At 36.8% G+C, this 23,698-nt stretch overlaps 3 protein-coding genes across 3 annotated transcripts; 2 read left to right on the plus strand and 1 right to left on the minus strand.

Annotated features, from left to right (window-relative positions):
• Positions 1-670: 670 nt before the first annotated feature.
• On the minus strand, positions 671-8,703 carry hspa4l (heat shock protein 4 like). Its single transcript, XM_041972673.1, has 19 exons — positions 8,305-8,703; positions 7,283-7,340; positions 6,988-7,128; positions 6,752-6,874; positions 6,562-6,661; positions 6,342-6,475; positions 6,021-6,265; positions 5,855-5,931; positions 5,624-5,775; positions 5,414-5,520; positions 5,116-5,249; positions 4,546-4,742; positions 4,038-4,112; positions 3,611-3,760; positions 1,958-2,083; positions 1,744-1,851; positions 1,537-1,656; positions 1,224-1,385; positions 671-1,118 (listed from the first exon to the last, which is right to left on the minus strand). Exons 1-19 carry the CDS (start codon positions 8,409-8,411, stop codon positions 930-932), a joined length of 2,505 nt encoding a protein of 834 aa, XP_041828607.1. The 5' UTR covers positions 8,412-8,703; the 3' UTR covers positions 671-929.
• Positions 8,704-11,100: 2,397 nt separating this feature from the next.
• Positions 11,101-14,376, plus strand: chmp3 (charged multivesicular body protein 3). The gene is made up of 6 exons (XM_041972788.1): positions 11,101-11,240; positions 11,735-11,795; positions 12,330-12,509; positions 12,633-12,754; positions 13,321-13,435; positions 13,592-14,376. The coding sequence occupies exons 1-6, from the start codon at positions 11,196-11,198 to the stop codon at positions 13,729-13,731; spliced, it is 663 nt and encodes a 220-aa protein (XP_041828722.1). The 5' UTR covers positions 11,101-11,195; the 3' UTR covers positions 13,732-14,376.
• Positions 14,377-15,578: 1,202 nt separating this feature from the next.
• On the plus strand, positions 15,579-23,671 carry reep1 (receptor accessory protein 1). The gene is made up of 8 exons (XM_041972138.1): positions 15,579-15,757; positions 17,488-17,560; positions 17,679-17,755; positions 17,896-18,016; positions 18,472-18,585; positions 18,821-18,983; positions 20,280-20,530; positions 21,608-23,671. Exons 1-8 carry the CDS (start codon positions 15,726-15,728, stop codon positions 21,677-21,679), a joined length of 903 nt encoding a protein of 300 aa, XP_041828072.1. The 5' UTR covers positions 15,579-15,725; the 3' UTR covers positions 21,680-23,671.
• The last annotated feature ends 27 nt before the right edge of the window (positions 23,672-23,698 follow it).

Here is a 23,698-nt window from a genome sequence, read left to right on the forward strand (position 1 = left end):
TATCACTGAAAACAGGTAGTTGACTTTAGGTAGAACCATCATTTTTAATTGTGGTATCCCTCCCCATGAGTGACATGGGTAAGCACTCCCACTGTCAAAAAGTAAATTTAGCCATTCACATTACATTTCAGCAACATCCTGTTTCTGGGCAGCCCTTCTCACATCGCAATCACACCTAGACACAAATGCGGTATTGATTTGGCCGATTTCTTCCTAGTTTAACAAGCAATAACTCAAATAATTCCAGACGTGAGAAATTTAATCTATCAGACAATTATTATTTATTTTTGTCCATTTTTACATTCCATAATTTGTTTATGGAAAAATGCAAAAAAAAAAACAAAAAGGAAATACCCAACTCTTTTTTTTTCCTAAAGAAATTTGGGGTGTTTTGCATTGTAACACCAGGAATGTTTTATGTACATATCTACGCTAATTTACTAAAATTATATTTACAGAATCTAAACACATGTTAAAACTCATTAAATACAAATATATAATTTGGATATTTGCATATTAACTGTAGTTTTGCAATAGCAATTGTTTGAAAAGTAGTCTTTGTTTCTTTTATGGGCCACAGCAGTTGCTGATGATACTGAAACCTTTCAGAGACACGTGGAATCCAAAAACAAAGGAAATCTGGTACAAAGAAAACAGCTTTAAGTCAGAATCAGAATTTAATCAATTGCAGCATTCTTTTATTTAAGTATGTCAAACCTCCGAGAGAGTAAAGCACAGCACTGTCACACATAAGGATGAAAGGGTAGAAATAAAAGGTAAAATCCACTGGGAAAGAACACAAAACAAATCCATTTTAGTGGCTGGTGAGAATTGAGAAATGGTCCCAGGAATTCATGTTTCTACTGCCTAAATAGTGTATGATGGTAAACGCAGAGATGTTTTAAGAGCTTGGTTGTCAGGTGCCAATCTCAGTCCACCTCCATCTCTTTTGTGCCAGGCTTTGTCTGCTGGCTTCCTTTTGCGTCTCCCTTTCCTTCCGCTCCTTGCTTAGCTGTCGGGCCATTATAAGCACCGCTGTTTTGATCATTCACTTCAGGGCCTTCTTCCACTGTGGGCTTTGGCCTGTTGATCACTGGATTACAAACATCCTCCAGCTCCTGGTATGGACATAAGTTGACAAAGCAAAAAATTGTTAATCCTTCCTAAGAGGACTAGATTTGTGTGTTATTACTTGATTTGTATGATAATTGTCATTCCCATACCTGGATTTTGGCGATGATGTCTGCTACTTTAACAATGGGATCTTGAGTTGCTGCAAGTTTGCTCTGGGCATTCATCCTGTTGTTCATCCAGCCCATGCTTTCATTCACACACTTTTCCACAGTGCCCATTTCCTCTGGAGTTAAATGTATGAAACGCTCGTCCTATGACAAAGAAGGTTTGGACCAAGAAAATCATTTGCACTACTTATTGTCTCCTGGTTCAACTGAAATGTGCTACCAAATAAAACTTTTTTTTCCTTTTTTTTGAAAAAGGAAAAATAAAGAAAAAGGTCACAGGTCCTAGAGAGTTTACCTTCTGTCTATAGGAATCTACAAATTTCATGTAGAGCTGAAGTTTCTTTCCCAACTCTTCGAAAGCTCTTGGCCTGTCTTCATTTTCCCTGTGTCGCTCCTGAATGGGATGACCCAACCTCTGTAAAAGACAAACAAAAAACAAACAAGTAGTTTCTAATACTGTCAACTGAAAATACAAACATCCTTGCAATAAACAAAAACACACCTTGAGTGCATCTAGCTTCTCCTCATAGACCTGTTTTGGTTGGTCTTCTCCATCCTCATAGAGCCAGTTCTCTGTATCCTCCAGCATCAGCGTCAGCCGGTTACCATCCTGTTATTAATAAGATTACCTGCTTTGTACATCCTCAGAGTCCTAATTGCTTTAATATAATTGCCATGACTGTTGTTGTGGAGTTATGTGAAAAAGTGGAACTTACCTCCTCAGTGATATACTTTTGATAAACCCCACAGAGTTTTTCCCGTAGATCATACACATACTCCTCCACAGCATTTTTAGCATCATTCAGCTCTTTTACCAGTTTGTCCTGGCTTATCATCTGACGCTGTAGAGAGTAAACAGTAATGATATCAGAGAAACTCAATAATAACAATGATACTTTTGGCAAAAATAAAAAAAAATGGTCCTTTTCATTTTTGGCACAGAGGACAGAATGTTATTCACATTATTTCAATTACTTTGAAAACAATCTACATACTGACTAGTCTGACTCCAACACAAGTTTCCACTGTGTGATGGTACATCCCAGATGCCTCTGAACCCAGACGAGTTTATGTTTCCCTTCAAGTAACATTTGTGAATGTAAATGTGCATTTTAGGGCTTGACACTGGTTTTATATAGTAATCCCTTAACCACATGTTGCTATGAATAAATCATGTATTTTTTTAAAGCATCTGAGGGATCTGAAATCCAGGGTGGGGTGTCCAACATTTGGCTGCACTGTATCCTTTTTCCACTGAAATGTCTTCAGATTCTTTTAATTGTTTTGTGAATTGAATTGTAGAGGGAGAAATATTTAAATTTCTTTCCATCTCTCTATGCGGACATAGTTTTTAAACAGTTCAATGATTTTCTCACACATTTGTTGAAAAGCTAGAAATCAAAAATTTTCCTTAATAACTCAGTTTCTCTTAGATGTTGCTTTCAGAACAAATCATGAGCAGCAACATTTAAATTACCTAGTGACTTTTTTTAAAAAAAAATGTGGCCCTAAAACCATCCAGGAATTAATGTATATCAACACATTAAATTGAGTTGACCATACAAAAGATGGCAAAGCTTGGGCTCATGCTGTCCACAATAAAATTAAAATCAAAATTAACAATTAATTTAATCTGTTTTGTATTTTTCTTATCATCCCAACCTTTTCTGATTATGGGTTCTTGTATCAGTGTTTGCATAGTACTCTGTGCCAGAATATCAATCAAAAACAAGTTACCATATACAACTGATGTATTATGCCCTTAATTTTCAATAATAAACATAGTTAAATGGAAGATTTGTCATAGGTTTCAAGACTAGCAGGATTCAGAGAGGCTTAGGATTTTAAATCTATAAACAGCCTCCACCACTAGAAATAAAAATTGAATACAAATAGCTGAATTGTGTTTTTCACTAAGAATTGTGTCATTTAAATAAAATATGTAATATTGAACATAGACAGAAACAGGACAATGTATTTCTCTTCAAACTGCCTCACTCATGAACCATTAAACACTATGTCTGGACCATCTATCCATCCATTCTTTAAAACTAGTTTATCCTGTTCAGGATTAAGGGGGGACCATAATGTGACAATGGGTGAGGAATGTATACCGTGAACAGGTCACCAGTCCATCTCAGCTAGTACAAAGAGACAGACAAGCATGGATGCTTACACTGACACCATTTCAGAACCTACAGTAAAACACGGCTTTGTACTGGAGCATCAGCGGAACCAACAGTTGGAAAATGTTAACTCCACAAAGAAAGGTTTCATCAGAAAAGCTAAATGTTAACTTTGGTCAATGACTAGGAAATGTTCCACACCTCACTCACAAACCTACTTTTTCTGAGGCCAGAGGCACTTACCTCATACTCCACAAAGTTAGTAAGGATGTCACTGTCAAGCTGCCGTATGTTGTTGGCAATGATGGGAAGATCAATACTCTTCACTTTGACTTTGGGTTTACTTCCTGCTGCTGCTGGGTCCTGCTTTTCCCCAGCTGCCCCCTCCTGGAACTGAAAAACAGAAAGCATAGAAAATTGGGCATTTTGGCTGCATTTAAATCTTAACTGGCCCTAACTATCTTAGCTAAACTAATACAACATATTAATCTGTTTCAACAGATTGCAATGCCTCTATAACTCATGTCAGCAGCACTGGAATTAATTCAATAACTCAGTCTCCATATTATAACAGGTTTGTGTAGGATATAAATTCGAAACTTTAAATGCTCTTGTGCATTATTTGTTTTTGATCTGTAACACTGAACTCCTAAAATGAAGCATAACTAACCTTACTGCTAGAACCATTGTCCTCATTCTGCTGGTCCCCCTGGCTTTGGCCTTCCTGGTCCACCTGCATTTTGGTCTGAGACACAACAAACTTAATTAATTTTTTACAAGCTAAATTGAATATGAGCAAAATATATACAAATTTTCAGTTATATGTAAAACAACAACCCAGTCTACTAACTTACAATGTAAGACATCTGTAGTTGCTTTATATGGGGTTTAAAATGCTAGAATGGCAAAGATTTGCATCCGGAAAATGACAAGGTGCTATGATGTAGAAGAAAATTTGGACGGTCTTTAACTAATTTAAAGCATCTTGAATAATTTTTTCAATATAACAAATTTTAAAACCATTCCTTTTGTTCAGAAGCATCAACAGTTTTAGGAAATGTTAATGGTTCGCCACTGATCACCTGTTTGCTGTTCCTACTTTTCATTATTTTAATCTGACGGACTCACTGACAGCAGCTTCACATAAGCAAGTTCAACTGTGGGAAAAATCATCTCACCTGCTCCTCTGCTCTGCCTTCATTCTGCACCATTGGCTCTGACTCGATTTGCATTTCCTCTCCTTCTCCTTTCTGCTTCTCTATCAGTGACGCACTGGACACACTGAAGATGCCATGAACATTGACACGCACTTTGACTTTGACTTTAGAGCTGTCTCCGTCTGGCTGAGGAACCACATTCTGTACTGAAAAGCAGCCTGGCAGCATATGGAAAAAAATGACAGATTTTCATGGTGCTTCTGTGACAGGAGTTTAATGTGTTCTTGTAGATATTTAAAAAAATGAAAAAAGAATCTGAAATCCAGCCTAACAGTTTGCATCCTTCCTTCACATACACATATACAGTTAATAGTGCTGTCTGGTTGAGTCAATGCAACATAGTGAGCCATTCTTAATTACCATTCAGATTGTAGATCCTTGTGGGAACTCAGACACAAATTGAGCCTTTTACAAAGAGCTCAGGCATCAGTCACTGGCTTGGCTCATTAAAATGGTCATATGCATGCATCTGCTATAGATCAGCCGCCCAATGTAAAAGTGAGCACCTAAGAACAGAACCGGCACCATTACCTATCCTGTGATCGGGGTAGGGGAGCTCCTGAGGGCTACTGTAGAAGGCTTCAAGATCAAAAGGTTCCTTCTTGTGGAAAGTGATCACTTTGGAAAAAGGAGCAGCATGATTCTTACTAAATACCTCGCACTCTCTGTGGCGAAAATGCAGTAAAAGAAAAAGCAGTGTCAGGGAGTGGAAAGCCAGCACAGTCAGCACATACTGCATCAACTACAGAGACGATCACAGCAAAATATTGTGTACTGTTTTACTGGCTATATCATGTAGTCAGCTTAATATCACTAATTAAGTCTTTACCCCAGTCCATCCTCTGCTGGTGACTTCCAGCGGAGAGTAATGGGAAAGGGAACCACATCAGTGATGGAGAATTCTCTCACCTTGAATGCCGGAGATAAAATTGCGCACTGCATCCAAACACACCAAACACAAAATCACATATTGTCTTTGTTTTGAACAAACAGACAAAAAAAAAAACGATAAACAATTAGTTTTAGAGAATAGTCTTACCTGAAGAGCACAGCCTCTTGCTACAGCTTCGTCTGCATTGAGTGTGGTGCTGATGTCTTTAGAGAAAAACTTGGTGATCCTCTCTTTGACAGCTGGGATTCTTGTAGCCCCTCCAACTATCTCCACTGCATAGATGTCATTTTGACTCAATTCTGTCACAAAACACACAATACTGAGTGGATTCTTCTGTTATTTGTTATTTTATACCCCTAGTAAATCAAAAGTACATACTTGATTGTTCAAGGGCAGCTTTTAGAGGTGTCTCCACCCTCATCAGATATTGAGCACACATGTCTTCAAATTGTCCCCTGCAGATTACAAATAAAGTTGACTTATAAGCACAGATTTCAACTTGAGAGATGTATTATCAGGAGCAAATAACAAATAAAAAGTGTACCTGTTCATCCTGCTGGTAACATCAATGTCATTCATGAAGCACTCTATGTTCAGAGGCAAATCAGAGGAGTTGGCACTCATGAGCTTTTTCAGCTTTTCACACTCCTGGTGCAGCCGCAGCACAGCTCTTGGATTGTCCCTCACATTGAGCTTGTACTTGGTCTTAAACTCCTCGCAGAAGTAATCTACGAGTGCCTCGTCAAAGTTACGCCCTCCAAGGTACGGGTCAAACGCTGTGGCAAGAACCTGAAAGAGCAGAAAGCTGAGTTTAGCATTTTAAAATAAATGTGACCTTTAAGCCAGAAAAATGTAAAAGACTCACCTTGAGTTTGCCTTTGTTAAAAGCAGTGATGGAGACCTGGAATGATGAATGTCCCATGTCCACAAATACCACATTCCTTGGCTTTTCTTCTGGATTAGGAAGGTCTTGTTTGTAGATCCCATAAGCCAACGCCACTGTTCATAAGAAATGTATTTGTATATTTGCATGTCTTACATCTTTTTTCAAGTCTTTAATTTCAAATATCTCTCACAACACTGACCAGCTGTGGTATCATTAATTAGCCGTAAACAGTTCAGCCCTGCGATCTGAGTTGCATCAAACACCGACCGTCTTTCAGCATCTGTGAAAAAACTGGGAACCTGCAGATCCACAAACAAAAAATCCACATGTTTCTTCAGACCACTTGTTGAACTATATCATCAGCTTTCTGAAAAGTTTTAATCCCTCACAGAGATGACGCAGTCCACCACTGGCTTCTTCAGGGCACTCTCTGCTGTCTCCTTCAGCTTGGTGAGCAGCATCCCAGTGATCTGCTCAACTGTGAACACTTTATCCTCCTCCAAATAACGCACCTGTAAACATGTCACAACTTAGTCAAAAAGACAGAGTTAAAGCAGATAACGAGAGACGGGAGAAAACTGAGAGCAATGAAGAGGAACATGCTGGAAGAGGGAGAGTGCTTAACCTTAATTCCAGCGTTTCCATTGGGCAGCTTATGTAAGCTGTAAGGCAGTTTGGGTTTTTCTGCTTGAACAAATGGATCATCAAATGCTCTGCCTTGGAACTTTTTGAAGCCATGCACTGTATTTTTGAAATTTGTTATTATCTGGAAACAAAAACAATTAAAGAGTATATTTTGTAAAGCTATTCATTGCAGAAGTTACTTTATAAATGCAGACTGCATAGATTATAAACTCCTAAGAAAGAGAAAAGACAATTTAAATAATGCAAAACAAACAAACTTCTTTGAATGATCTTACCTGACTCTTTCCTGCATTTCCAATAATGCGATTTTTGGAGGCCAAAGACACACAAGCCCTGATTATGGACAAACATATCAGCAAATTAGGTGGGCTATAAGTGAAAAAGTTGAGTTAAAAGATATCACAGACAAAACTGAACAGACAGAAATGTTCAGAGCTAGATTAAGGAAAAGCCACTGGAGAGTCTGAGGAAATGCCAACAACTAGGGCAGTGAGACAAATCAGTTCACCTTCAAAATGGTGCTATTTTCATCAAGGTAAAAAAAAAATCTTAATAAACATTTAACTTTTAACAGCAAGTTATTATATTTGTTGACAAAGATGAATGCTTCGTTTCACACAATGTGCAAGGATCCATTTCCCACAGGCTGCCGGTGACAAGGCACTCCCGAGTTTCACCTTGTCACAAAAATATCCCCTTGCCTCATTCTCCTGTGCAGCTGAACATCCCTGTTTGCAGGATGCTGCAGCAAATACAGCTTGCTAGCAGAGGTCGGTGTGTAAATGACTTCCTACATTAAAATAATTCACTACCTCCTATATTAATGATAAAGTGTCACCATCATTCATTTAATTCGCTGATGCAGGGCTGGGTCCTTGAGGATGTTAAGGATGTACTTGATTTGTAGGCCACAAAAGACGTTATGTCGGTCATGTTAAACCATATTAATCTTCCATTACAGTAAGACTCTTGCTAACCTTATCATGCCACATGACATCAATACATGTCCTCCTTAAGTTGCTTAACTCGAGCAAGTTTGTCGCACACTGCGCAGTACAGTGGTATTATCAGGAAACATGTCTGGAAGAGAAATGTGCCTCTTTTTTTTTTTTTTTTTTGACACCGACAGAGCGACAGTTTATCTGCTACAGTAAATGACCAAAAAGTGCAAGGCCCCATCTCTGCCACCAGTATCCCTGGTGCCTATCGCTAAGCAAGCGCGTCTTCGATCGCAAATATTGCGTAACTCCCAGCCAGACCGCACTACATGGTAGCCTCTGTCAATATTTATACTTACGGTGTGCATCTGTCACTGTATTCATTGGCAACGGTTTCAATTCCTCCGCTCCTTGCCACGGCGATGTAACAATTTTGGAAACCAACATCTATGCCAACCACTGACATTATGAGCGCAATTAATTTTAGCTCTTCTAAGTTATTCTAACAACGACCGCACTTGCACCTATAAGGAACAAATAAACTGTGACGGTCTATTCCTAGGTCAAATATTACAAAGCACGTCCTCTGATCTGCAAATATAGCTATGCTAGCGGTGGTTGTACTAGCTGAATTACTAGCTGTTATGTAAGTCAAGCTGTTTATAGCAAACTCATTCAGTGTAATCCCTGGGAGCGATGATGTCCAGAGCGGATTCTCCTACTCCTCGGTGGCCCTAACATCACCCAACTGCTCTAACAGACGGGATGCTCGTAAAGCCCGCCCCTAAACGTTTCTGATTGGCTACATCCAACTGATGTCTGTATGTGATTGGTGCGGCAACCAATCGATAACAGAAACATCTAGAACCCCGTGGAAAGGGGGTGGGAGGACTTTAGAATACGTCACTATTGAGAGAAGAAGAGCAGTGACGTTATATGTACGTCGTCGTGTATTCTACCTGTCAGGTACAGTTTCCCAGCTCAGAGCTCCCGTGCCTCTCGGATGTCATGACTGAATTCATTTAAAGAGAGGAACCTGCAAACTGTATAACACATGAAAGCAAAATAAAAATAAATAAATAAATAAAAAAAAAACTGTCAATGAGAAATAAATATCGAAAAAAAAGTAACTGTAAATAAAATAATAAAAAATGAAGTATTAAATATATAGACTAGAAAAATGGTAAAAGGTCAATACAAGTGTAAACATTAACGAACATAGTAATATTCAAGTAAAATATAAGAAAAAAAACAACACTTTTGTTTCAATTTATTCATTGATTTGCTTATTTTAAAATAGCTCTATTTACTTCACATCATTATCTATTTTTCTGTTAGCTTTCTAAAAAGAATATCTGTTTTACATTATTAACTTAAGATACTCTCCTACAACTTTTGCTGTTTTCCTGTTTTATTTGCAATTCTCTTAACACTTCTGCTTTATCTTTATGAATTGTTCAGAGGTGATGCATAGCTTTGAGCCAGCAGTTAGATGCTGCTATCCCCCTTAAGCAGCTCCACCTACACTCCACTTTGAGAAACCATGGCTATTCAACTCTATCCTACCAGGGCCACAGACCTACACTTTTTCCATATTTCCCTGCTCCAACACACCTAACTCAAATTAAATGTAAATGTCAGATCAGGCTGCCACACCCAAAATGCTTTAAAGAGAACAGTTATTTATCATGCCATTAGTCATTAGAATAGTTGCCCACTGAACATACATAAAATGAATAGCAAAGTATCTTTCAAATACCATCTGACAATGCACTATTTTAATTTGTAAGAAGGGAATGGACACACCCACTGTATGCGTACTGCACAGTATTGCGTGAGACCGTAAATGCAACTTTTTATAAAAAAAGTAATATGCAGCATGATGCAACAATTCTTTGCTCATGATAATGAGGAAATACACAATTTATTTCCTTAGAGTATTTGTAAAACAGGCATTTCAATATGGCATACTAAAATGCATCAAGACCAATTTTTGCTTAAATTTCTGTTTATTTTTAGGCTATTTTGCCTGTAATTACTAGTTTGTAAAAAATAGAATTTGTGCACTAACAGAAAAAGCTGTTAGTCTTTCATTTGGCCTTTAGGTGAACTATCTTGAACAGTCCAGGAAAAGTAGGATGGATTGCTTATTTAATCCAGAAAGAATGAAGATAAGATGGAGGCTCTTATTATCTGTGGAGTTGGGCTGATTCTAATATATTAACTGGTAAACTCATGAATTCTCAAACTGAAACCCATAGGCAGTCTTTCAACGCATTTAATGTGATGCACCAGTATAATATGAAATATATATAGTAATCACCTGAAATTAATTCTGTCCTGTGGCATAACAATTAAAACTTTTCTTTACACAGCACAGCACAACTTTTCTTTTAGGGGATCAATGATAGGTGAATCAGGTAAATCCTTGGTTCAGTTAGTTGAATATTAACTTATTAATAATCTAAATAACTAATCCTAACCTAAATAACTTTAAATATCTAATCCTACAAACATGATCTACAAACATGAGTTTGAACTGTTTCAACAAGACAAATATGCACACAAATGCTTAACAATAATAAATCCATGTGATAGATCACAAACCAACAAAACACAGTTAACTATGCAGGTTTGTGCAGGTTTTTAAAGGGTGCATTTTATATGTGTAGTCCTCATTTTCTGGATTGCTTCACTAACTAAATCATCCCACTTTTTAACACTACTTTGCAGTAAATGTGTAAGAAGGACACAGCTGAAATGGAGTGGCTCCCTAAAGAGAAGAACGAAAACTAAATAGTTTGGTAGATAGCTGATAGTGGATTATCCCCAAAATGATAGCAGACTGGAATTACAAAAATAACTCAGTAGATACAGGGGATATATTGCCCTTTGTCATGTATATTAAAAACACAAGCAAAAACACATACATTTAAAAGTAATATATATATATATATGTGTGTGTGTGTGTGTGTGTGTGTGTGCGTGTGTGTGCACAAGATACATTAAAGTATTGGTTTTAAATAGCCTTCTATCGATCATTTTTCTTGTCGTGTGTCACGTTCAATTTCATTTTTAAGCTCACACTTGTGGGGTTGTTTCTTTGCTGAGAACCGTAAGGAGTGAAGGTTTCTTCATATTTGTACTCAGCCCGGAGGGCCCGAGCGAGAACAGGAAGTGGTAATTGGAAAAGGTACCAGGCTAGTTTCAGTCAGTTAGATCAGTTCGGCTTTTTAAAACCGTAGTTAACATGGGGTTGTTCGGGAGAACGCCAGAGAAACCACCAAAAGACTTGGTGAGTGCTATATCCTGATGACCAGGAATGTCTTTTCGATTTTTGTCCGCAGTTAGTAGAAACGATAGCATCTTCAGCTAAAATGGCTAACGTTAGGTGTCACTTAAATCACCGCAGTCTTGCCCGTCATATCTGTTGATACTTCTGCTGGCAAAATAATCGTCTTGACTAATAGAGAAAAAAAACGCAGGTCGTTGTTACGTTAACCTACATAAATTACATTGCTTTATGTCATACATTATTGTTTATACACTGTAATGAAGCAAGAACCAGTTAGCGTACATGCTAACTTTGTCTTCTGTCAGTCCCACTAATGTAAACAAACTCGGATTATAGTCATATCTCAAGTCACGATGTTTTATTTTAAAACTATTTGACATATTTTGGGCTCAGCAGGACATGTATGAACAAATAAGACTTACAAACAAATTGTAACAGTTATGGCAATGTTATTCTATTAATGCCATGTGTAATAACTCAATGTGTTATTTCAGATCAATGAATGGTCTCAGAAAATTAGAAAGGAAATGAGAGTGATTGACAGACAAATACGAGGTAAGTTTCGATCATCATTTCTGACTTAATCTAAACTGCTTGTTCAATTAAAATCCGAACTCAAAATTTAATATAAAATATCTGAGAATAACACAGTACTTTTTTCATACTGTAAAAGCTGAACAATAAGACACACGTAAGTGTAATGAATTTTGACTAGAGGCATTAATAATTAAAGTGTTTAATTTGTGTTATTTTATAGTAATTTACACAACTTCTTCATTTTTCAAAATGTCTTGAATAAATTGGACCAAAACCATTATCAAATTAGGCAAATGTCCTAAAAGTAGGTAAAGAGAACCACATTAAATTACTTTACTTAAGAAAATATATTGGTTGTATAGTTAGAAAAAAATCCATTATTTCATTTCTATGAGTGGCTAAATTATGTGAAACATTTGCAAGTAATTTAAAGGTAACTTGAGTCACACATTATTAATCAGTGTCATCAATCAGGCTATGAATATGCATAGTCACAGACTATAATTTAAAATAGAAAGCAGACAGAGTCAGATTTTCATCCTTGTATTTCAGATATACAAAGAGAACAAGAAAAGGTTAAAAGATCCATCAAAGATGCTGCCAAAAAGGGACAGAAAGATGTGTGTGTGATCCTCGCAAAGGAGATGATTCAGTCAAAACGGGCTGTTTCAAAACTTTACGCTTCAAAAGCCCAAATGAACTCTGTGCTTCTTGGCATGAAGAATCAGCTTGGTGAGTGTAGGAGTATAAGCTGTGTTTTTCATGGAGAAATACTGTCTCAACAATGTGTTTCTCAGTCAGATTTTATTTTCTGTTCAGCTCTGTTAATGACAAAATGTATTTTACTGTTTCTAGCTTTGTTGCGTGTCGCTGGGGCCATGCAGAAGAGCACAGAAGTCATGAAAGCTATGCAGAGTTTAGTGAAAATACCAGAGATCCAAGCCACCATGAGAGAGCTATCAAAAGAGATGATGAAGGTTTGCAGAATGTAACATTAATTAATCTTTTAAAGTGTGCAAAGCTATGTCAAGCTGAGTAACGCACTGGGAGAGAAACATCAACTTGTGAGTAATACTTTCCAGTTTGGCTGAAAATTTGGTCAAAATAATGAAATTTGATGAAAAAACAAAAAAATTTTGGATGGGAAAAGAGAGTATTTAAATCACATGGATAGACAGCACAGATCCATACACTGGATTGGATTACTGACCCTGATAGATACTTCCATTCAGGTTCCTGCACATTGCAGATCACATTTAAGGACTAAATGGATGCACTTTAACCCGTGTTTTTGATTTACAAACCTAAAGAATATTACTAACAGTTTTGCAGTAGCTGTGTAAGTGAAGATTTCAGGGTTTAGCTGAATCAGATCACCTTCAAAATTCAGTATGCCCTGATGTTATCTTTACACTATTTGTTGCCTATCGAGGCACTACAAATAACTAGAATGTGGTGACTGACTCAAGTTACAATTTTGCCATAATTTTTTTGTAAAGTATAAGTTGCTCAATAATGTCACCTACATGTATTCATCTTTCAGGCTGGTATTATAGAGGAGATGATGGAAGACACATTTGAAAGCATGGAAGATGGAGAGGAGATGGAGGAAGAAGCGGAAGAGGAGGTTGACAAGATCCTGTTTGAGATTACAGCAGGTATAGAAGAGATTAACTTTAAAATATATGTGGTTACATTTGCGTTTTGCATTCAGGTTTTTGCATTCCACACTTTTTTGTAAGAATTAAAGTTCAAACCAATGAACAGTCATAAATCAGTGATACTGAAACCTCTGGGTTTCTTTTTTCTATTAGGTGCTCTTGGCAAAGCGCCGAGCAAAGTCACAGAGCCCCTTCCAGAATTGCAGCCTGCTGGGGCAGCTGCAGCCTTAGATGATGAGTCAGAGGAAGACATGGAAGCAATGCAGTCAAGACTGGAAGCTCTGAGGAGCTAAGGTGAACTACTCCTGTGGCTTGAAGACAGAGACAATTCTGGTGCAGGATTCACAGTCCTGAACATCCTATTTACTTCATACTATAATTTTACATAATCATTTGGGGTTAACATCCTGCTAAGACAGTTAAAGTGTGTTTTTTCCCCCTAAAACAGTGGTTTTGCATTTATCTTTTATTACCAGGGGTAACTTGAGGTATGTCTTTATTATCCAAAGTCAAACAGAGGGTTTAAAAAGATGTGTATATTGTAAGTATGGAAGCCTGCTGTGCCTAAAGTGCTTCATTTTTTTTCTCCTGTCCTAAGTTATGTTGTGGAGGTACTCGGGTATTTATGATCCAAAAAAGTGATAAAATAACTGTAGATAAATCCCACCATACAGCAGATCACCAATAAGTGGAAGTTTTTTATTTCTTAGGATACCTTTTGTAAGAAATCGCTGTTCAGTTCACCAGTAATTAGCCAACACTAGGGTTGATGGGCAAATTTTGTTTTTGTTAGTTGATTTTGTTTTTTTTATTATTATTGTTCAGTCAAGGTGTACTCGTCTGTTATGTATGTGTTCATATACTCATCAGAAAATGCACACATACTACTTTTACCCATGTTTTGCATTAACATTCGGCTTATTAAATGTTTGACTGTGCATCACAGTTGAGTCCTCTCTCCACAAGAAAATGCAGAGGTAATAGAAAAGTTGGTTATTGCAGAATATATGTACTGTTGAAGTATAGTGTGTGTAACTTTTCTGTGTGAATGGAGAAAAAAAACTAATAAACATTTAAGAAAGAAAGCAACTATTACCAATAAGTTGTATGTATTAGGCATGTTTCTGCTTCCAGTGTTGATCACATACTGCTCTTCAGTTTAGCAACAAATACTAAGGTTTGTTGTCACTAATGAAAGTTCTTTGGGTCATGTGAATGTGCTAGTTGAAAAGACCTCACTAAACAGGTCAAACAGTGTACTGCACCTGCATTTGCTTTTGACTCAGTTCACCTGGCTGGCAGATAAAATAGCTTAAATTTCTTTAAACCCATTTTTAGATAATATAAACCAAGTGAAGATTAGAGTTAAATTACAGGGGCTGTAATTTACCAATAATCAAATCCTGAAAGTTTTTTTAAGTATGGTATTTATCTTCTTTTTTCTCTCTCCATTTAATCTCTCTTGATGAGAAAAGGTAGTGTACCATTGCTCAATCTTGTTTCTATCATCTACTTGTCTTTAAAAGGGACAAAGGGATTAGGTTTCTACCAGCCTAAGCCCTCCCTCTACAGCTTTTGTTGTACTGTAACCAAATCTCACCCATTTTCTCTGACTTCATTTTGTAGACTAAAGACCGGACAAAGCTAAGGAACTGTAGACCTTTGATTCAGTTTTCTCTACATCCCTTTATAAGGGGACGTTAAAAATGAAGTTTTAACTAATTTTTAACTTTTTAGGAGATTAAAGCTTACAGATTAAACCAAAAATTCCCTAGTGGGTTTATTGATAAGTTAAAGTCTGAGTTCCTAAAGCAGGGAACATCATCAACAATAGCAACAAAGCATAGTCAGGTGGTCCCAAAGTTAAATTGTTTTTTTATTTGAAATAATTTTACAACAGCTAAAAGAAATAGAAAAGTACATTTTTCAGTTAAAATGTAATTAAGCTAATTCGACTGATTCTTTGATTTCCTGTTTGTGTTGTGGCTGGATTTCGGTTAGGTTTGGATATATTTAATCTATATATGACTAATTGCTGTTTTCTAACACGCTGAACAACAGGCAAAACGAAATATTTAGTATATTTTTGTCTCAAGGGGGGAGGGGGTGTCTTTGTGCAATGCAACACTGCCATCTATGGATAAGGGTCGTCGTTGGCTCGCTGTTTATCCTGCATCACGTTACCGCTTCTATCTGCGTCCAGACGCCGCCGCCGCCTGTGGACGCTCCTGTCATCTGGAGGAAACTCCTCCCAGCAGACAGCGCGTCCTGTCGCCTTTCCAGCGCAATGGTCTCCTGGATCATCTCTAGACTTGTGGTGTAAGTAATTTATATGCTGTTCTATACTGTCCGCCACAGAGTAGGATAGTAATGAAATGTGTCCCCTGGACGTTGCAATCCGACGCGCTCATTTGACAGTGAAGAGGGGGCGCGCTACACAAGCCCCCGCAATTTTATCTAACTGCTCATTTAATTAGAATCAGACGTCAGTTTGAGATGAGATCAGGTGACGGTCTATTAATTTTTGACTAAATAGTCTATTTTCTACAGGACTCCACTTTGATATTTCAGCAGGATTCTGTGCGGGGCCTATGAGAGCTGCTCTATTTCCAAACAGGCTGGCAGCGCTCAGCAGTTTGGCATTCTTTGTGTTGATCAAATGGATTTTTTTCTGTAATACACAAAGCCATGACGTGTTTGGCTGAATAATCTATTATCATTCACGAAATGTTTAAATGTTTAACCAGAAGCCTACATGTCAGTGATTGGTGAGGTGCCTGAACAACAGGAGCGGCTCTCCAGAGGAGCAACATTAAGTGTTGATTTCCCATATTAGAAAAAACAAAAGAGATGGGTCACCCTTCTCAGGTTTCAGTGCAAGACTTATTCATGTTTAAAGTGAATGCATATACCCTTTATATATTCTTCCATTTAAAACAGCCTAGTCTATAATAAACAATAGCAGGCTTTCACATTACCACACTATATTTTTTAGCTGCATAAATCAGCGAAATTACATCCGGTGTGGAGAACACCAACAGCGGACACAAACCTTAAAATAGTGAAGCAATTAAATTTAGATTACAATATCTTGTTACATATTGGACTGCTTCAGCTTTGGCCAATATAACCTGTGTATGTAGGACATTTTTAATTCAAGCTCTAATAGTAAGGATTCGGTGCTCATGCACAACTGATATTAGGAGTGTCCTTGTTTTCTTAAACTATTAGTTAACTGACCAGGAGTACTGCAGCGTCATGTGGGTCAGTAATTTGATCAGGTCGCTCTCACAGCTGTTGCCTAACTGTATCACTGCAACAGGGTCCCGTCTCTGTCCTGGCACCCAGCACAGCATTGCACAGGTGTCTGCTGCAAACCAATAGAAACTTAAAGAAAAAGGCCACACATGTAAGCTATTTTTACCTCATGGGACTCTGTTAGCTGGGAAGGTCCTGTAGTCAAATCAACTGTGACAAAATCTGACTTTGCTTGGGTGGATTTGATGTTTAAAAGCTGTTTCATATTTTCTGAGGCCTTGGTTATTTCAGCAAGATAATGTCAGTCCCCCTTTTTTTTTTTTTTTTTTTTTTTTTTTTGAGTAGCTCAAATTACAGGTCAGTCAAGGATGAAAAAGCATTTTGATATCAGAACAACAGCTGTGTGTCTCAGTTAGTCTGCCACACTCACAGAAGGAGATAATGCAACTTACCCAGGTTCTTTCTTTTTCTTTTTTTTTTTTTTTCTTAAAATCTTTTTTTTTTTTCTTGAGGGCAACACATTTAAAATGTGCACATTTCTTTGAAACAATAACATTTATCAGTTGCATGTCTGATGTATGGACACTGGGCTGTTTTTGATGAAGTAAAGTTGAAATATCTGCAAATAATTTCCTTCTCTTTTCATTTTCCACTGTCTCATTTGGAAATGGGGTTATAACTTAGACCTTATATTATCCATAAATATAATTACAGTTATTATGTCTTCATTTTATATGGGATTACATTTTCACTTTGAACTAGAAATAAAAGTCACTTTTTGTGTCTTTTAGACTTGTCTTTGGTACACTATATCCTGCATATTCCTCCTATAAAGCTGTGAAGTCAAAAGATGTGAAAGAATACGTGAGTACATTACTTTTCCTCTTTTTTATTTTTTAAAAAAGTAATAAACTGAATTAGTTGTAGATTGATCATTTTAAATATTATATGTGACTACAATTACTTTTCCATAACATTGCAGATGAAATGGATGATGTACTGGATAATATTTGCCATATTCACAACTGTAGAAGTATTTACAGATATGTTTCTCTGCTGGTAAGTAACCTCAGATGTAAAAAAAAGATTACACTCAGATGCGCATCTGTATGTAGTATATAAACTACCTCATGTTTTGTCTTATAACATGTTTTTATCATGAATACATATTTTGCTACCATACTGTTCCTTCATTACAGGCTTCCTTTCTACTATGAACTGAAGATAGCCTTTGTGGTGTGGTTGCTGTCCCCTTACACGAAAGGATCTAGTGTGCTATACAGGAAATTTGTTCATCCCACGCTTTCCTCAAAAGAGAAGGTTGAATCCTTTTCCTTTTGTTGTACTCCTATCTTTTTTGTCTGCTCTGGTGTACTTAAAGATTACAGTGGATGAACATATTCAGTCTTGGCTCAGATTTAGACTGCATGGTTTTGTGACTAATATAGTTTGAGCTTTGTAACGGTCTGCAGAACAAAAGTGCCTTTGTGCCAATTTTCTTTCACAGTTGAGATGTATAAAATGTGTTTGCTGAACAGGCGAGAGGAAATGTCATGGTGCTCTTACATTTCTCTTTCCCTTCCTTTTTCATGTACTTTATATGTAAGTCACAAAACAAATAAGGGAATCTCCCCAAGATCAAAAGCTGCAAAAATTAAATGAGAAACGGCTGACAACGGTGTCCTTAAAAATAAGCAAGACAATGACAATAAATGGGCCCTATGTTCATGTGACTTTTTTTCTTTTTTTTTTTTTTTTTTTTTTTTGTTCATTAGGACATTGATGAATACCTCTGCCAAGCAAAGGACAAAAGCTATGATACGCTGGTGCATTTTGGGAGAAAAGGGCTGAATGTTGCAGCCACAGCTGCAGTCATGGCTGCAACAAAGGTAATGCAAACTCTGAACATTTGTTTTGTACTGACCTGCTGGTACAGTGGGCAGTCAGTGTAGCAAAAGTGTAAAGCCTTTTGTTTTGAGGCCACTCATTTAATAAAGAGGGCCTGTTAAATAAAGCTTTGAAGAGTCATTTTGTTCATTTGTTTATGTGCATAATAATATTAATAAATAAGATCAAGCTCTATGATGTACGGATGCTAAGAAAATCTGGTGGTTTGTGGTTTAGGGCCAAGGAGTTCTATCAGACAGATTAAGGAGTTTCAGTATGCAAGATCTGTCGTCTTACCAGTCTGACCCGGTTAATACTGGTCCCAGCAATGCACAGCCTGCAGCAGCTCAGCATCGAACCAGAACCATGATGCGGAGCAAGTCGGAGAGCTACAACAAAGGTGAGGTGACATCGTTGGCACATTTCCTGCTGATGTTCAGCATTGAAAATTAAAACCCACTGGTTATAGCCATCTAAAGGAATAAACATAATTAACACAATCTATTAATAAAAATTGCCATCCACTTTTTTTCTTAAAGCTTTAATAGAGCTAATGCTCCATAAGATTTAAGACGGATGATCATGTCAGCATGTGTCTTCCTGTACGAGGTTGTCTAATCACACAGATATTGTTTAGTGCCTCTGCTTTCCTGAGTGGCCCCCGAACCTCAGTCCTGCTTTCCTGTTTGGAGCAGGTCAGGCCTCACAGGGCTGCCAGACTAACCATCCTGTGACAAAACTCACATGTAGCTGGGGGGGATCTGTTCCTACTTTAACATCATGTGGACACAATTTATTTGTTTCAATACGGTGTCATATTTTTCAGATGATAGTTAAAATATTAAATAACATTTAGATTATCCTGTTTTTATCAAACAGAAATATCTGTAGATTTAAGCTATAAAACCCTTTTTATTTAAACAATGTTTTTGTAAAAGCACTTTGCGTAGTATTTGCTTGCCCCATCTCTTTCTTACTGTCAACAAATCCACTAAGAAAACCTAAATCAGTACTTTCTGACTTGACCAAGTTGTCTGAGTTTCCTGCTAATGCTAATAATCTTTAAGATAATAATAATAATGGTAATGATAGTTATCACAAATATATAGTTTGACTTGTCTAAACATTAAATGAATTTTGTTAAGGCTGTTGACTATCTCAGTGAAGTCTCTGCAAGAATCTTTTTGGGAACTATTTTCAGCTGTGTATTAACACATTTAGTGACCATGTGAAGCAGCATGATGGTGTCAGGTGTCCACTGAAATAAGCTGGAATGTCCATGCTTATAAAAAATAAAAAATATAGGAGTAAGAATATATAACAATTAATATGATTGTAACATTTTAACCCAATTTGTGATGCAAAATGTATGTTTTGACTTTCTTTTTTAACTGCATCATATGGAGGCAATGAACCTGAATGGCCATACTGTAACTCTGCATAAGCTGAAAAAGAAGAACAGAGGAGGCTTAATGGGAGCAGCTTTGTTATGCTTGTTTATACTGCAACAAATTGGTTCCACCTTATTTTTCTGTCTCTGCTCTCTAGTCAGCTGTATAACAATGCATTATGACATGAACTTTCATAATGTCCACATAAATAAAATGGCAGCTTCACAGCAACCACACAATCCAATAGTCCACAGACACGTTTCACTTGTTCTCCATCCCTCCACTGACCTTTTTCTACGGTACAGATTTTGACATGACTGAGTTTGAGGTGTTGGGGTTGGAACAATTGGCCCCCAACGTGGTTGTGTCCCAAACCACTTCTGAGTTGGAGTCCACACCCATTACGCTCTCTGTAACATCCCAGTCCGCCTCACCTTCCACGCCCACTCCACCTGCCAGTCCTGCCACCTCGGAGCAGCCTGAGGAGATAGGCAAGGATTTTCAGGCAGCGTCAAGCTCTCCGCAGCTCAGGCTGAGTAAGAGGAAGGCTCCTGAGGTATACTGCCTTGTGAACGAGGCTGCTCAGCTGCTGCCTGATTCTAACAGCCCCTCGAGAGGGGTGATTCACTCACTGATTCACTAATTTCTACAGCTGTATGGCTAAATGAATCATTATGGTTCAGTACTACTTGTGCAAATGTTGAGTTTGGCTGATTAGAGGATTTCTGTAATGATGCACTAACTTGAGTTCAGATGAACATGTGAATGCATTGACTCACTTGTTTGGAAATGTCTATTTTTGACATGGACTGCCTGCCAGAGTATCACATCTCTTCATGAAAAAACACTTAGATGTTTGCGCAAATGTTTAGAGGAAATATCTCACAGTATTGAAGTGATATTTATTTAAACATTAGTTTGTGTATCAGTGACATGCCCATGTGACTATATAGCTGAAAACATCCTCCCCATGGAGTTCTAAGTGCCACTAAAAAAGAAACAAGAATCTGTTGAAAGAATAACAAAAAATAAATGCTATTCATAACAAAAGTTTGAATAAGAAAATGCAAATAAATACAAAATGTGGAGATGGCAAAATTAAAGAATAGATCTTGAAAAAAAATGTTTTAATCTATGATATCACATTTATTGGTTCATTAAGTTTTGTACAGATTTATTTATATTTAAAAAAACATTAAAAAACAAAACCAACTTAATAATTTATGAAAATAATTATGATCAAATTATCAAATTATTGTGAAGATATATTTTTCTATTTTATCTTATTTTAATTAAAAATAAATATATATATTTTTTATTATACAAAAAATGTTTAGAAAAAGATAATATAACATTTTAATGCTTATGTTCTATTGAATGATCCTTAAATGTCTTTTTAAAAAGAAAACAAATTGTATGACGGTAAATATGGATTGACTTGAAAGATTTTATCTCTTAAGGAGAAATAAATGGGCCTTGCACTGTTTTTACAAACTAGCATATTGTTTGTTCAGATCTAATATTTGGTTTAAATATAATGTTATCTATATCCTCAAATGCCTGCAACTCTTTGAAGCTAAAAATATCTCTGACTGTACTCCATCTCCGTCTTTACTTCTCTTCTTCATTCCAGCCTCCTCTTAGAGTCTTAAGGCCTCTCACAAGATCCAGGAGTGCTCTTTCTTCAAACAATGAAGCCATGTGAAACTGTCCTCAAGACTCCTCCAGCTGCCTTTGCTGCAAGATTACTGAATGGCCAAAAGCTACATGACTGAAGCAGCCTTGCTTTGGAATATGGTATAACCAAAGTGACCTATGATGACCCCTCTGTATACAGGATATAGCTAGTGGCTCAAAAAAAAAAAACGAGTTTGAGATTGGACAATTGACTTAATGGGCTCCATGCTGATAGACACTAATTTGCTGGTTATCAAATATGTATTTATGTACAGTTTGTGTGTACTTCACCCTAATGATTTGATTGTTTTTATATACAAGGTCTGGGGAGACAGTTGCATGTGTGTTTCCCCCGTTATTAGTTCGCTGTTGATTAAACAGAATGTATTCCCATTGAAAACGACAGCTAGAACTGAGAAGGATCTGCTCACTGTAAGAGAATGTGACACAAACTGACAGTCAAAAGAAAAAGCTGTTTTATTTATTTATTTTTTTTACCCAACCCCATTGGACCTTTTTGTGGATGCACACTGAGCAGTCTCTTAAAGATTACCCCAAAACACTTTAGGATTAGGATTAGGTAGCCCATAATTGTAGTGATGAAAAGTCCATCATAAGTGATGGTTTTTAAGTTGGACCTTAAGAAATAGACATCAGACATAAATGTTTCCCTGTGTGCTCTAAATATTTCCAACAAAATGCTTTCATTAAACAATAGTTTTGCACTATATTTATAATATACATGACTGCCCTTTGTGCTCTGACATGGTCCAAAATAAGGCAAAGGTTTGTGGCTCAACATTCTCATCAATTATTACTTTTGTTTGCGTTTTCTCTGTGGTAAAGACATAATTACTTGTATAACAAGAAATATCTGTTTCATGGATGAACAAAAAAGTCATTAAGAGGTCTTTTTAAGTGGAGCAGACCGTTTTTGACAATCTCCTGTTCAGTTGCTAATCTTTTGCTGTCACTTATTTTACAAATTATTTGCCAATTACAAATTTACAAATATTGAATCATTCTGAGCTGTAGCAGAAATAGAATATTATTACAAGAATATATATTTATTGTACATAAACATGGTTATTTTTCCATGTTTAGAATCACTGTTCGATGTTCTGCTGTTAACTGAGCAATGCTAAGCCCAATGCTTCTCTTGTACCTTAACTTGCTTCTCCTACTTTTTAGGATTTCCTGAGAGTGGCTGTTTTGGTTAATAGCAGGTGGTGAGACATTTTAAGTTTTCATCCTGTACTTAATTCACTGAGCCTGAAAATAGTTTTACACGAACTATCACTGTGTTGGAGGGTAGACATGTGGAGTAGATTTACATCATTGCATCGGTGTCCTTTACGGTGGTTTGAAACAAAAGCTTCTCAGGTACAATTGTTCTGTTTACACGTCATTCACTCAAATGTTGTAGATACACTTGTTATGCACATGAAAATGTCCTCTTAATGGATAAAATATAAAAAAAAAACAACTAGGATAAAAACTAATCATGTATTTCAGAGTTGGTGGTATCGGTGTGTGTTGGAAGTCATTTTATTTCATGCAAAGCAAAACTGAGAAAAAGAAAAAGTTGCACGTTACACACTTGTGCGTAGACTGTGAGATATACCACCGCATGATGTTATTAACTTTTATGAAGTTTTGATGATTTAAGTAATTTTTTGTGTCTGTGAAGCTGTTGCCCTCATCAGACGCGTTGCTGGTAATTATTTTCTCATTTTCGGTTAGTGTGGAAATAACAATATGACTTACTCAACTAACACATAAAATGTTTTCTCTTGAGAGTTTATTCACAAGGAAACATCCCTCATCTTACTAACTTATCCCAATATTTCTTTTCTGGCAGGCCAGAATGTCAAATTACTTGATGATAGGTCACAACAAAACAGTGATGTGATGACAACATGGTTCATATGACTGTCAATTCTGGCTCCACTAGTTAAAATATTTTTTGGATAAATCAATTTATGACCATTAAATATAAATCAAAACTGTGTTTTTTCATTATTTTTGTTATTTTATTCTGTTGTCT

This window comes from Melanotaenia boesemani, chromosome 20, assembly GCF_017639745.1.
Source record: "Melanotaenia boesemani isolate fMelBoe1 chromosome 20, fMelBoe1.pri, whole genome shotgun sequence".
Classification (NCBI taxonomy): Eukaryota; Metazoa; Chordata; class Actinopteri; order Atheriniformes; family Melanotaeniidae; genus Melanotaenia; species Melanotaenia boesemani.

Excerpts from the sequence above, each read along its gene's own strand:
- hspa4l (XM_041972673.1), bottom strand. The coding sequence starts at position 8,411 with ATGTCAGTGGTTGGCATAGATGTTGGTTTCCAAAATTGTTACATCGCC. Across the intron at positions 6,476-6,561 it reads AATTAATGATACCACAGCTG|TGGCGTTGGCTTATGGGATC; the intron begins GTCAGTGTTGTG and ends TCTTATGAACAG. Across the intron at positions 4,113-4,545 it reads AAGGCAGAGCAGAGGAGCAG|ACCAAAATGCAGGTGGACCA; the intron begins GTGAGATGATTT and ends GTTGTGTCTCAG.
- chmp3 (XM_041972788.1), top strand. The coding sequence starts at position 11,196 with ATGGGGTTGTTCGGGAGAACGCCAGAGAAACCACCAAAAGACTTG. Across the intron at positions 11,796-12,329 it reads GATTGACAGACAAATACGAG|ATATACAAAGAGAACAAGAA; the intron begins GTAAGTTTCGAT and ends CTTGTATTTCAG. Across the intron at positions 12,510-12,632 it reads TGGCATGAAGAATCAGCTTG|CTTTGTTGCGTGTCGCTGGG; the intron begins GTGAGTGTAGGA and ends TACTGTTTCTAG.
- reep1 (XM_041972138.1), top strand. The coding sequence starts at position 15,726 with ATGGTCTCCTGGATCATCTCTAGACTTGTGGT. Across the intron at positions 18,017-18,471 it reads CGCTTTCCTCAAAAGAGAAG|GACATTGATGAATACCTCTG; the intron begins GTTGAATCCTTT and ends TTTGTTCATTAG. Across the intron at positions 20,531-21,607 it reads GTAAGAGGAAGGCTCCTGAG|CCTCCTCTTAGAGTCTTAAG; the intron begins GTATACTGCCTT and ends TCTTCATTCCAG.